The sequence below is a fragment of the Sceloporus occidentalis genome, unplaced genomic scaffold, assembly GCF_023333645.1.
Source record: "Sceloporus occidentalis isolate IW3139 unplaced genomic scaffold, rSceOcc1.0.p SCAF_221, whole genome shotgun sequence".
Lineage (NCBI taxonomy): Eukaryota > Metazoa > Chordata > Lepidosauria > Squamata > Phrynosomatidae > Sceloporus > Sceloporus occidentalis.
The window spans coordinates 1,015,223-1,028,543 of NW_028317201.1; the positions used below are offsets into that span (position 1 = coordinate 1,015,223).

The 13,321-nt window shown below is 45.0% G+C and overlaps 1 protein-coding gene across 1 annotated transcript; it reads right to left on the reverse strand.

Annotated features, from left to right (window-relative positions):
- Nucleotides 1-1,781: 1,781 nt before the first annotated feature.
- Nucleotides 1,782-9,215, reverse strand: LOC149277035 (TBC1 domain family member 16-like). The gene is made up of 12 exons (XM_089503138.1): nucleotides 9,044-9,215; nucleotides 7,921-8,389; nucleotides 7,332-7,523; nucleotides 7,030-7,177; nucleotides 6,591-6,593; nucleotides 5,547-5,711; nucleotides 5,114-5,262; nucleotides 4,653-4,787; nucleotides 3,517-3,703; nucleotides 3,067-3,246; nucleotides 2,427-2,573; nucleotides 1,782-2,027 (listed from the first exon to the last, which is right to left on the reverse strand). The coding sequence occupies exons 1-12, from the start codon at nucleotides 9,213-9,215 to the stop codon at nucleotides 1,782-1,784; spliced, it is 2,193 nt and encodes a 730-aa protein (XP_089359264.1).
- Between the last annotated feature and the right edge of the window lie 4,106 nt (nucleotides 9,216-13,321).

Here is a 13,321-nt window from a genome sequence, read left to right on the forward strand (position 1 = left end):
CAGACCGCTGACTTCTCTGCCTGACTCCAACAGTCACCCAAGCGGTCTTTCTCCTGCGGTCTCTCATTCTCCCCTCAACCTTCTAATAGATCACAAGCTTGCAAGAACAGGGCCGCCTTATCCTTCTGTTCCACATTTGTCTTAACATATGTTTGTAAAAATGTATATATTATATTCTAAAGTAACTGTTCATTTCCACTGCCCCCCCTATTGTAATACAGAATCTGCTGTGCACGGGGAGGCATCAGTGAGCATGCAGGGAGATATATATACTGTACATGTATATATATAGTTATTTTATATATACTGTATGTATATATTTGTTATTAAAGAACCAGTCCAGTTTAAAAAGAAATTATTTTCCAAGTTATTTAAATGCGTATCTTCTTTTAAAAAAAATAATAATTTTTGTAACAGAGATGGACTTAAAATCTTTAATAACCAGGAGTGAAACCGTGGAGGTGATGATGAAGAAGTCGGAAGGTCATCCGACAGAAATAGCAGGTTAGTGACACATGCGCCAACCTGCCAAACCTGCCAGATTCTTGTGTTGGTAACTGCAGTGCAGCTTATTTAAAAAAAACAAAAACAAAAAAGCGGAATCCGACTCAGACCCGAATGTATGAAGACAGCATGGCGGGCGGTTTTGTTGACACCAGATTCCGGATTCTCTTTGCGCTTTCAGTCTTAAAGAGACAGCATCAGTATGAGCTAGAAAGCAGCGTGTAACTTTTATTGTACAGGCTGCTTTCCCGAAATGGAAATATAATGTGTAATGCTTCCTGCAAAGAAGAATTATGACCTCATAACGTTACACAAATGATTCCCATAAATGAGCCTGTACTGAGAGACTACAACTCAGCCACCGGCTGTCTAACCCTGATTCACAGAGACGCGGACCGTTTGGGCACCGGCCCAGCAGAAAGCCGTGCGTTTGGAGTGGTTGGCAGACAAACCAGTCAGAGGCGCACGTTGGTTGGCAAAATGATTTTACTAGAAACGTCTCGGCGAAAGCCCTGCCTGAAAGGTAGAATAAGGTAACGTTACATAATTCTTCTCAAGCAGAAGGAGGAGGGTGGATCGAGGGTGAGATTGTGCTTCGCTGGTAATGGCTCTGTGGCCAGGTTCCAAAGTCTTTCTCAAATGGTCCAGGTGAAGATAAAAAACCTATTGATTTAACCCCTACACGACAAAAGGGCTTAGTACACAGTCCAGTGTACACAATGTTAGATCGGTTCTTTAATACCAGTTTTATTACAAAGTTCACATTTTTGGTATGAAACAGCTGGCAGTAGGGGTGCCTGTTAGCAGGATTTGTTACTATCGATTGCCTGTGGCGGACCGTGGGTTCCCTTCCATTAAACCCGGAAACAGGCCTATCGCATATAACATCTGGGAGCCTCTGTACACTTAATAATAGGTAACCGATATTCCGTGTTGGGGTTATATAGGGAGGAAAGGAAACTGAGTCTTACAGCCAAGATCTCCCAACTAGAGAGCAAAGACAGCTTCATCACCAGCTAGTCCACCATGGCCATGTCTGATAAGGATCAGTCGAAATCCAAATGCCAGAGAACCCCCCCCCCCCCCCCAAAAAAAAGAACACCACTTTTAATGTCGTGCATAAGAAGGTTGGCTTCTTAGATGCTTTGGCTGAAACCAATACTGAGTTTTCCCACGGCAGTCTCATTCTCATCTGATGATACGACCCAAACTCCTCAAGGTTCCGTAGCTTTGCCCGCAATAGCTTCTAAAGATCCCTACTGAATCACTAAAGGTCCCTACTTCCTGAAGGTGAATACATCAAGTGGTTTAGGCCCTCGCTTGCTGTCTTTGGGAGTTTTTGGTGACGTTTCCTCCACGGTGCCTCCATAGGGGCAGCTTTCCGACTCGGAGTGCTGGCCTGTGCACTCCACGGTAGGAATGTAGCCACTGTCCCACATGCCCGAACCGCACAGCTTGCAAAGGTCGTGAAGACTGCAAGGGATTTTGGGTAAGAGCCGGTACTGGTAGAGCAAACTCCGAGCCTGTAACAAGACAAAGGAGGTTACATCGAAGGTTCCAAGTACACCAAAAGAAGATTGAAATCAACAGAACGGATGGAGCTGAAAAGAAGTCAGACAAGGTGGCAGAAAGATCCAGGGAATGAAGAGGGTGGCAGTTAAAAAGGATGGAAATAATTCACAGGGGGATAATGTGCTAAGTTATCAATATACGGAGACTTGTGGCTCCATCTTTGTCTTTTTCATTCTCTCAGACCCAAGGTATCAGTAGTTTTCTATGTTCCACAGTAACAAGCCCTGGTTAGGTGACACTACATCCTTTGACCCCCTTTTTTTTTAGTCGGTATTAGGTTTTATTTAATGGGAAACACTCAGGGTATGAGAGCTTGCAATCGGAATTACTATATGTCAGTAACAACTCACCTTTCGGAGAACCAGCTCCCCATTCATATGCATGGCCAGGTTACTGAAATGCAACAACATCTGGTCGGTTGGCAGCTGTTGCTCGATAACATCATCGCCGTACAGAACCATGATAGCAACACAGAGAAAGAGGTGGAAATAATCCGTCTGGAGGAGACACAAGAGGCATCAGGAAACCGCAAAAAACTGTTAAATACCACTAAGCATTACCAAATGTCTTACTCATTGTCACAGCTGTCACCAATATATGGAATGTGGTGGCATTCAACAGCCCCACGCCCCAAACATTTTCCATTTCCTCTGTGAACCATCATATTTCTTCTTACCTTTTCATTGCTGCCATACTTAATGGGCCCGACCTTAGACAACAGAAAAAATGCTTTTGGATCATTTCTATACTATGGTATGACATCAAGACCTCGTGGTGGAAAAAACACTGCACCATTTTTAGTCCAACATTCACAATTTTCCATGTTTTAGGACACAAACATGCACATCAGCAAAAAATTCCCATTCTAGAAGCCCGCGTTAAATAAAAGACGGCGAGAGGTGGGGTAATTATACCAATTCATAATAAGAAGTCCCATTTCTGACGTAGGAAAACCTGAAGACAACATGTTGTGAAGACCTGGTTCAGTACCTGATAGTGAGCCCAGCAAGCCTCCCACATCCTCAGGGCTTCTGAATCCGAAAATTCTCTTTTGAAGCAGAGTAGGATCCAGCGATGGCAGAACAGCATTTGGAGTCCGTCCTCTCCCAGAGACAGCAGGTGATGGTAGAACCGGGGGTACATGAGGCGAAGTAGTTCTCGGAGGTACAGCTAAGAAAGGAGTCCAATGATATGGGTTAACGTTTAATGCTGTGGGAGCTAAATCACAAGGATACTTCACCTATGGACATCCTTTTAGAAAAGCATAACTCCTTCAGGGCTATTGGAGTATTCTGTTTGTTAGAAAGGTAAAAAGCTGCTGCTCTTACGAATGTCATGGTATGCATGATAGGTGCTCCTGAAATGCATTCCATGACACACGTCTACTCCGAAACCTTCCTGAAAGACTTTATCTGCCTGGGGGATCCAATGGCCACCCACCAGTTGCTTCTCCATGTCCTCATCACAAGGGGAACTGATAAAGATTGTATTCTGCATCAGGCCGACAAAACACCAGAACGTGTCTGACTCATCCAAGACCTCAGCGAGCAACGGGGCCACCAAGTCAGACATTCCTTGGGAATACCCCACTCCGGGGCTGTACACAGCATAATTCAGCAAGATCCTCCTGGAACGAAAACAAAGCACAAGAATCAGATGCTGAGCAGAATTTAAGACGGCGTCATTGGGAGACGTTCATGGAAGACGCATTGGAATATCATAGGCGAGGAGAAATAAAATTAGTGAAAAAAATTATTTTTGAGGAAAGGTTGGCAAAATTTAGTTTATCATCTACAACAGAATTATAAACATTATAGAAATACATTTCATGTCATACAAAGAAATATTGATTTTTATATTTCTCCATATGAATGACTGTGGAATCTTTGAGTCTTCTCTCTTGCAAGGTGACACAGATGTATGTCCCATCCCCCAGCCTATAAATAATTTAAAACTATAATCCCTTAATCTTGAAGTGGGAGTAAATCATTAATCAACCCCCTAGCTCAAAAATAATAATTATAAAAAAAAATACTGCAGGAAGAGCATAATTCCATGGAAAATATAGACCTTGTAGATACTTGAACATACATGAAACAAAGACATGCTACTTTGTGACTTAAAGCCTAGGACGCGTTGTGTTCTGCTTTATCTATAGAAACAGAGTGAGAATATAAATTGATCCAGGGAGAAAGCACCACAAGAAATTCAGGGAGCCAAAGGAACTACGGAAAATGCACTTTTGGAACAGAAACCATGGCAAAAAGCCAAGAAGAAACACCAAAGATTCACTTAGCGTAGAGTATTTACTTTGGACCCACCAGGGTATCTGAGTTAAGGCTGCTTGGTAAAACAAAGGGATTGGTGATTAAAAGTCTATTGACTTTGGGTTTAGATTTGGAAGTATGGACCTTGCTAGTAAAAAGGAATTTATATCGGAACCACAAAGCATATGCTTTACAGCATTGATGAAAATTAAGTGTGTGTGTCCAGCTCTCCCGAATTATCTACCATGGACACCAGATATAACCTCCAGCCTCGTTAGCATTGGAAGTATTCTATCCCCACAGCCTCACCTCATGGCCTCCACATTGGGGTTGTCCTCTCCTCTGAAGAATTGGTTGCTACGATCCGTCCTCACCACATCTTTATCGACAGTAAACTGGACATTCCTCCAGAAGTTCTTCTGGGAATCGGGACTCATGGAAACCCTAACGAGGTGGAGGGAGAAGAAGATAATTAATACGTCATTGTATTTGGAATCTGAAAATGTAAGATGTTCCAAAATGAACAAAAGTTGTGAGGCAAAGAAAGATGCTAAGTCACCAACTACATTTTGGTCTATTGTCATAAAGACCATGGATCTGTAGAACAGGCTGGTCTCCATGACCTTCAAGGTGATTCCAGACACGACCAAATAAGCTGTGATGGAGTATGTGAAACCTACCCTGGTACCATGATTTACAAGCAAATAACCCGGATCATTATTTTTACAGATTACTGTTACTTGACGATTTTAATTTGCAGATATACGTACCTCTTCATCTGAATTTGAGAATATTCGTCCCTCCTTTGCACCCGAAGGGCTTCGCGTTCCTCGGAGGCGGTCTCCCAGTTGTAATATCCCAAGAGAAACGGCCAGACCTCGCCTCTCAGGGATGGCTCGATCCCTCCAAAGAATATGGCCTGGGCAGTTGATTTAAAAAAAGATAGCACAATTACAAAAAATGTAGCACAGGTCGCAGAGTCACAAGCACTTCCATAAGTAAGGAATATCAATAGTTAAATAAATGTATCTCTTTGGATTTTGATTCATATTCCTACAATGTTTCTCCCACCACTGCAAGAATCCATACTTATAGATTTAATATAACCAACAGGAATCTGGAACCACGTTGAGTTGAGGCCAGTTTGCCCCAGCCTCAAAGAACTCAAGTTCCTGGGTACCCCCACAATGTAGGCAGTCTTACTTTGCATAATTTGTATTCTTCCTCCACCTGTCCAGACTCATTGAAATGCTGGAGCCAGCTGGCGACATCCAGACGTCGGTACATGCCTTCCTCTGGGTGGGATTCACAAGAGGGAAGATTGGGTCTTCGGATGGAGAAATGGAGACAGGTCTTCTCCTCTGTCACCTGAGAGGGAGGGAGGAGAGCAGCAATAACAGCCCATTTATACATTGGGATAAACACAAATTGACCCTCTCCCCCCAATACATTTATACATTTATTTACATTTTCTCCACTCTCTCTATTGTTAAGTTGCTGATTGTGGTTCAGACAGTCTTTGTAAGGGTGGGAATTAAATAGATAATGCTGGTACTGCCACAGGCTGCCTCCAGACTGAAATAAACAGCTCCAAGACAATTACCCTGACAAAGCAATCGGTAGTAATGATAGAGATATTTGGTTATGCTAAAGGCTGCGGCGTTTCCCCTTTAACCCCCGAGCCCCGTTAGCCCAGGCACGTGGTCCTGTGATTGATGCCAACGCACCTGCTCCCCGTGAGATCATTAATTACGCTAATTAGTCTCCGTCGGAAGCCCCGGGCCATCTCATAGTGATACTCAGCCATAATATCTAATGCACAATATATATGTTCCCTGGTGGGAATAACGTAACTTGACTTGTCTGCACATCCAAGCCCCCCGCAAGGAGAAGGGACATCATTCCTATTAATTACAGTTAATTAACCCTTTTGCTTTCTGCTGGCAGAGGAATGCCTAGAAGTCGTTCCCTGCCCCTAGGCCAGCGCACGAAGGATTTCATCTCACCGGGTTACGCGCGGCCAATGGTCCGTGTTAAAAGGACGGGGTACGGGCTGCCACCAGGGTCTGTGTGCTGCAGGCGGGTAATTAATTGTCATCATCACCCCCCATCTGAGGTGCAGACACAGAACGCTGCCATTCTCAGCGAGCCCTGTGGGAGGCCATCAAATGTCGCAGCGTGGGAGCAGGCTTCAAAAATAAATGAGACGCAGGCCTCGGGATTCAGCTATTCATTACCATTAAATACCTGCTTCCCTTCTTGGCCTACAACCTCCTCCGGGGGGTCTGACTATTTCTCAGGGAGGGGAGTCATTCTAAAGGGTTAATGGGCATCCCCGGGAACACTCAGGGTTTGCCCTTGAGTCTCAGGGTTTTTGCCCCAGTCTCAGGGTGAAGGGACAGATTCTCAGGGCCACACAGTCTGGAGCAGATGAATCTACCTTCACTTTTTATTAAGTTTGGGGAAGGTCCATGTATGACGTCATGTTATGTTGCTCCCTCTTGCCCCTTTTCAATATAAAACCCCAGAACACCTGGAAATATGATGTCCCTAATTGTCCCCATTATCCTTGAGATGTTCTCCTTTTCGCCTTGAAGGTGCATTTTCCGCCTCAAAAGTCTCGAGTTTATCCTGAGACACCTCTCCCCGACTCCCCATCTCTGACCGAGAAGTCCTTCTTTCTCACCTGTTCCTTCAGGTGAGTCTCTCGGCAGTACTTCCATTGCTGGAACACCTCTGACAGCTTCCCCAGACCGCCATGGTGGAAATGGAAGACTTTGTATTGACTCTCCCTGCTGGCGATCACCAATTGCCCACTGGTGCAGGCGTCATCGCTGCCAGACACAGAGAGACGTCAGCAAATGAGTCTACATTGGGAGGAACAGCTCCGCCATATACAAGAGGACTGTCTAACCTGGCTTATAACAAAGCCATGCCAAAATATTTGTCATGACTAAGTAATCACGTTTTGTCCCCTTAACCACCAACCTGAAGAAGAAACGCAGTGAGCGCATCTGACCCAGGTCCACGCGGAAAACTCCGCACGTCTGCTCCAGGGCCAAGAGCTTCTGCTGCTCTTCCCACCTCGCGGTTCCTCCCTGGCCGTTCACGTCCCTGAACTGGGAGTTGGCATTCAGGCTGGACGGGGTAAAGGTGGTCTCGTGACTGTCGGCATCGTCCCTGGCCAAATGAAACATAAAGGCCTATTAGTGTCTGGTATTTGATTTTAGGTAAAATGCTACTTTTCTGATCTCATAAATGTTTCCTTTAGAAATACCGACAATAACACGGAAATACCGGGGAAAAAAATAATAACTGCAACTTCTGTTGGTCAACTTCTGTTCTTGGGGAAGAATGCATGAACTATAGCTCCCCCCAGTGGCAGGTATTATTAATACAGTAAGTGCTACTTTAGAAGTACAATTTTTCACGTGAAATATCAAATCTGACAATAGTCACACTTTAAACCCTAATTTCTAGGTATATAGGCATAAATTTACAGAAGACACGAGATGCATTGGACTTAAAACTCTGCAGACCAGTAGCTGTTCCATTTTCATGGCTCTACAATCCTTACCGGTTCTCGCTTTCCAAAAATACAGAGCCACTGCTCTCTCCCAGAGCCTCGCTAATGGGGGAGAGGCAAAAGGGCGAGGAGAAGGCATCAGAATCAGAGTCCAAAGTACTGTCCTTGCTCACTTCATCAGAAGATAGGTCCAGAGACCTCTCCTCCTCCACCTGTTCCGTGACTTCTTCTGTAGAACCCTCAGATAGGTTCTTCTCTGTTTGGGAGTCTGCGTCCCTGGCTGTGGTGGTCTCTGCGGCGCTTTCTTTGAGACCCACCACTGCCTTGTTTTGCGTGGAGGCAGAGGCTCCCGGAGGGTGTCTGTTTCTTTTGCGTGGCGCCCTGCGGACCGGAGAACTTTCTGGTGTGATGTAACGGAGCGCCTCTTCATCCTGGCGCTGGATACGAGAGTTAGGAACCCAAGCGAGGATCAAGGTGGTTCCCAAAAATTCATCTTTTTCCATGTACACACACATGTAACCTGAAAGAATATCATCACAAACAATTTAACACGGGGGACGTTCCCATTTCTAATAAAAAAGGTTCTCTATCCATATTTATTCAATCTCTGTAGATATTTTCCTTCCTTGTCTCTTCCAAGTCTTTTGAGAAACACAACAAATGCCAATTTCTCCTATAAAATACAATTTTTTTCCCTGTACCTAGGGTGACCACATCGGCAATTATTTTTCTGGGGTGCATATAATTTTCCCAAGTCGCTGATATCCACGTAAAAAGCTGGCCCTCCCTGCAGAACGTGTAATGTATAAACTCACAGGAGGGAATCAGGTATTTGTTATACATCCCACAGGGGGCAGCACTTTACAGCAATATGTGAAACGCGTCTGTGTCCTGGGAAAAAAAATGGCGGATGTGATCACCGTATATGCATCTTGTAGCTAGTTGGAGGCTATATTGCCATAGACAGTAGTTCACAAAAAAGACCCCAAGTGCTGGACTCCAAAACTCAAGGATCGTTAACAGGCGAGAGTTTTTGGATGTCCCAGGTTAATCATGCTTGTGTCCAAGTCCTTGTCTGTTTGTGACAATCAAGGCATGGAATGAAGCACCATTCATGGAGGCAGAAAACCACAATGAACCAAACTGAGAGGCAGAAAGATTTAGATCATTTCACCTGGGTGATGAGACCCCACATCTTGCAGCAGTTCCGGGGGGTGCACACACACATTGTTCTTAGAGAATATGATCTCTCCGTCCAGCACTGAGGATGTTCCTCCTCCAGAGCTTAGCGTCAGGAGGTCGGAGGCCTTGGAGGACGCACGACGCAAGAGCCGACCCAAAGACATGGCACCAGTTCCATCATCTGCCAAACTTCAAATCACCTGCGGTAAAAGAAAAGACACTGTATAAGTGGAACCAGATATCTCTGCATCGAATGTGGTTTTGGACACGCTCATAAAAGCCATAAAATGTATGTGTTCTAGGTACATCGCGTGCAGGTGCAGAGACACAAGGCCAATACGCCGTAAGGACAACCTATTTCCACAAGCAGCCTCATGGAGACCTTCTTTGGAGACTCGCGGTTCATTCTTCTGGTGTGCAGGGCGACATAACCTCAAACTGCAAAGTACTGGGCAATCTACCCTGACAGGATAAGCAAAGAGGTCCTGGCGGTATTCCAGGAACAAGTAGAATTCAGAGAGGCGCACCACGCCAAGACTCACATTTCATTATTGACTCTGTAGCCGTCACGTGTAAGCTCTTGGTTCTATTTCGGAGCTTGGATAACAAGGTGGCCTCCAGCTGTTGATAGCTTAAGAGGATACACAATGGCCACAGGTTCCGCAAACCCTTCTAAAGAGGTCCTCTCTGTAGATCAAGGAAACCGTATATAATCACATGGAGCAATGTAAAGGTGATACTTTTCATGGGCTGGTCACAGAAGCTTTTGGGGCCCTCAAAGATCTCTCAATCTCTAAAGCTCTAAACTTTGTAGGCCAATAGTCAGTATTCAAAGCATCAAGGCTAATTAGTGCTTCCACTTCTTCATTCAGGAACAAATCCTGGTAAATATACGGCAGCTAAAAACATATAACGGTACAGGATACATGATACAGAAAACAACACTACTTAAGAATAGTTTTTACGGGAAAGTGGAGACATAAAGGGTGTCACAGTAGCTTGAATTTCAAGAATTGGCCTGTGACGCGTGATACAAACCAAGGTTCTGTACGATAAGACATTCCAGGCAGGAGGCCAAAAACAGAGTGTAAACCATGCGTGCTTGTTGAGATGGGCATACAGTCTGTCTCTTTAGCAAACACCATCCTCCATAACTTACTGGATGAATGAAGACTTCGCCCAAACCTTCTCTTTGGTCAATGTGGCGCCGACAGTGGTTCAGTCGAGCCCCAAAGCCTTAGGAATGGCCGTGTAACAGCTCCTAGGTTTTCCAGAGCTCTGGAATGTTGTCCAGACTTGAAAAGAAGGGGCTTTGGATGTGCGCCGGCAACTTCAATCTGATGGCAATAGCCAACAATTTATATCGGGAAGGGCTGGCTGCTTACTAAGGTCGTCAAACACATGGCCCTACCAACACCTTTCCTTGGGTTGAGTTCACTGGAGGAGCAGTAACTCCTGAAGACCCCGTGTTTGATTTAACATTGGTGTCATGTTCTCTGATGTCTTCTATATATTACTACAATCCACAAAATGATCTCACCAAATCCAGCATGAAATCTCAGATTTCTGCAACAAATACTGCCGTGATGTATGAGTTGGAGACCATTGGGGAGCTTCTTCTGGCCCTGCATAAAGCATAGATGAATTTTCAAGCCATTTGCAGGAGACTCTTGGCCCTTTTGGCCCCTTCCAAACATATATAAGAAAGTCGCAAGTTAAAATGTTTCCTCTCACCCCAAATCACCTGCCGGTTTAGTGAATAAAGCATCACAAAAAGCATGAACAGTTGCAAAGATGTCTGTTTGCCCTTATGCAGGTTGCCACAAATACTCCTTTAATTCCCTTCCCACTTCTCAAACATTGTCCCGGGCTCAGAGGCATTTGTAAACATTAAGTCCAAACTGGTGCTAGATTTCTCTACGTGGGAGTAACAGTGATTTCTGTAAAGTTGTCTTTTAAGGAGTTGGCTATACATCAAAGGGATAATCATGCCGGGTCCATACCTCCGAAGTGCCCAGGTTTAAATAAGAACAGCCCCTCCTTCCTCTCCAGATGCCCCTCTTTCCTCTCCAGATGCCCCTCTTTCCTCCCCTGATGCCTCTCTTTTGTAGGAGCTCAGAATGTTTGCTGGGTATGAGGGGATCACAAGGTTCTACATCCCTAAAAGCCACAATAATTAGACTTGGGCACCAGGGGGCTCTTCGTGTTCGTCTTCGTGCTCATCTTCGGGGGGGAAAAAAATCTTCGTATTCTGCGAATATTCGCCCCTTCCCGTCTTCTCTTCGGGCGAATATTCGTGGACATTCTTCGTGTTCGGTTTTTCTTCGTTTCCCCGGTTAAGGGGTTAATATGGGGTTAACGCAGCTCTGGCGCCAGGAGTTTAAATGTACGTATGAGCAACTCTATTGGTCATCAGCAGGGGGCTCGTCTGCCATTGGTTGATGGCAGACGAGCCCCCTGCTGGCGACCAATAGGGTCGCTCGTACAGACTGTTAACTCCTGGTGCCGTAACTTACCCGGCACATCCCACTGGTCTCCCTCCCTGTTCAATTAGTTAAATGTCCGTACGAGCGACCAATAAAGTCTAACTAAATTAACTAATTGAACAGGGAGGGAGACCAGTGGGATGAGCCTATTGGTCACCTGCAGGGTCTTCCTCTGGCATCAACCAATTGGTCGCTGTAGGCGACCAATAGGCTCATTCGCACTGCCCTGTAACCCGTGACGGCGAACCTGCGGATTTTCACTTCCGGGAACTGCCGCGATGCCGCGAAGACAAGGTAAGTTAGAAGAGGGGGGGAGAATGGTAGACGAAGACAATCACGATCACGAAGATCTTCGTGGTGTGTGTCTTCGTCTTCGCCTACGTTTTACCGCCGCCGTCTTCTCTTCGGCGTGTCTTCGGAACGAACACGAAAACGCACTCTTCGTGTTCGTTTCCATGTTCGCCCGAAGACGAATGCACAAGTCTACCAACAATGTGAATATGTGTGAATTAAACTGTGCAATAAAAATGCAATACAAAAAAAAACTAGGTTACGTTTTTTTGCTTGTGAAAAAAAAGTTAAATTTTTTCAGGCAAAATTTATAAAAAAAACCAACATATTTTTGCTAATCACACAGCCAGCGAGATTCATTTCCTGCCCTAAGCTGATAACTTGGTGGAGAAATCACCGTAAAAAGCCGAACGCCATAATGGGGTGAAGGAAACAGCGGTCTCCAGTGAAATCAGTGTTCCCGGGAATTCAGGACGCGGCCCCTCGGCCCTTGTTCTCCTGACTTAGCACAAAACAAAAAAGTAGCCCTCAAAAAGCCTTTGTTTTAGGATGTTCCTGGAAACATCAATCATGCTAGAGGCACTTTGGGCACAGGACGACCGCGTCCTCTCTCTTCAACACAATGCATGTAATAAAACATGTTAAAAAAGGTAAAAAAAAAAAGCCAAAAGTACTCGAGTACTTGATCTACGCCAACTCTCGGGTGATACCTCCGCTGTGCCAACGCTCAATGGGCCGGTTACAAGGGAGGTCTTCCAACCCGTCCAACTGGCCAATTTACTCCATGGAAGTTGGCACAGCCTCCATAGACTACGTTAAAAGGTGCTGCACACCTTATGATGTCCCGTCCCAACATATGATGTCAAATCCCAACATATGATGTAATTTCCCAACATATGATGTCATATCCCACTGCTCTGCAGCAAGACTGTTGGCCATGGAGGAGGCAACCGAGGAGCTGCCCCGAGTCAGTCCTAGAGCAGTGCCAATGGTGAATACGCTTCTGTTCTCGAGGGCTAATCTTCTGAAATTAAATTTATGCTCTGTTCTGTTCTGCCCACACCCAAGATGGTATATATTGAGCCAAACCACGATGTCAATCATATTCACTCAGGTGAACCATGTCATGCACTCTCAAAGTGCTTTATTCACTAAAAAGGAGCGTTTTTACCGCATGAACGGCTGAGCTGGCCCTGTATAATGTATAACTCAATGTATAAGGAGACTTTGGGAAGAAAAATCAACTTACTTTAACTATACATTATACGGGGCAAGCCAAGCTCTTCCTTCACTGGGGTTGGAGCTTCATGACGTATAATTACGTCAAGGAGCTGAAACACATTTCTCCTGCACACTCTCCCTTTAGTGAATAGATCCCAAAGTCAACAAGCTAACCACTAGCTATTAATATAATATATATGTATAATATATATATATACAAAGTTTTAAAGGGACTATTGCAACCATAGAAACCGGTAAAATGGTTCAATCAG

What these genes read in the sequence shown, in the direction of transcription:
- LOC149277035 (XM_089503138.1), bottom strand. Translation starts at nt 9,215, where the DNA reads ATGTCTTTGGGTCGGCTCTTGCGTCGTGCGTCCTCCAAGGCCTCCGAC. An exon ending in TCTCAAATTCAGATGAAGAG is followed by an intron (nt 4,788 to 5,113) that starts GTACGTATATCT and finishes CCACCTCGTTAG; the next exon opens with GGTTTCCATGAGTCCCGATT. An exon ending in AGGACATGGAGAAGCAACTG is followed by an intron (nt 3,247 to 3,516) that starts GTGGGTGGCCAT and finishes CTCCTTTCTTAG; the next exon opens with CTGTACCTCCGAGAACTACT.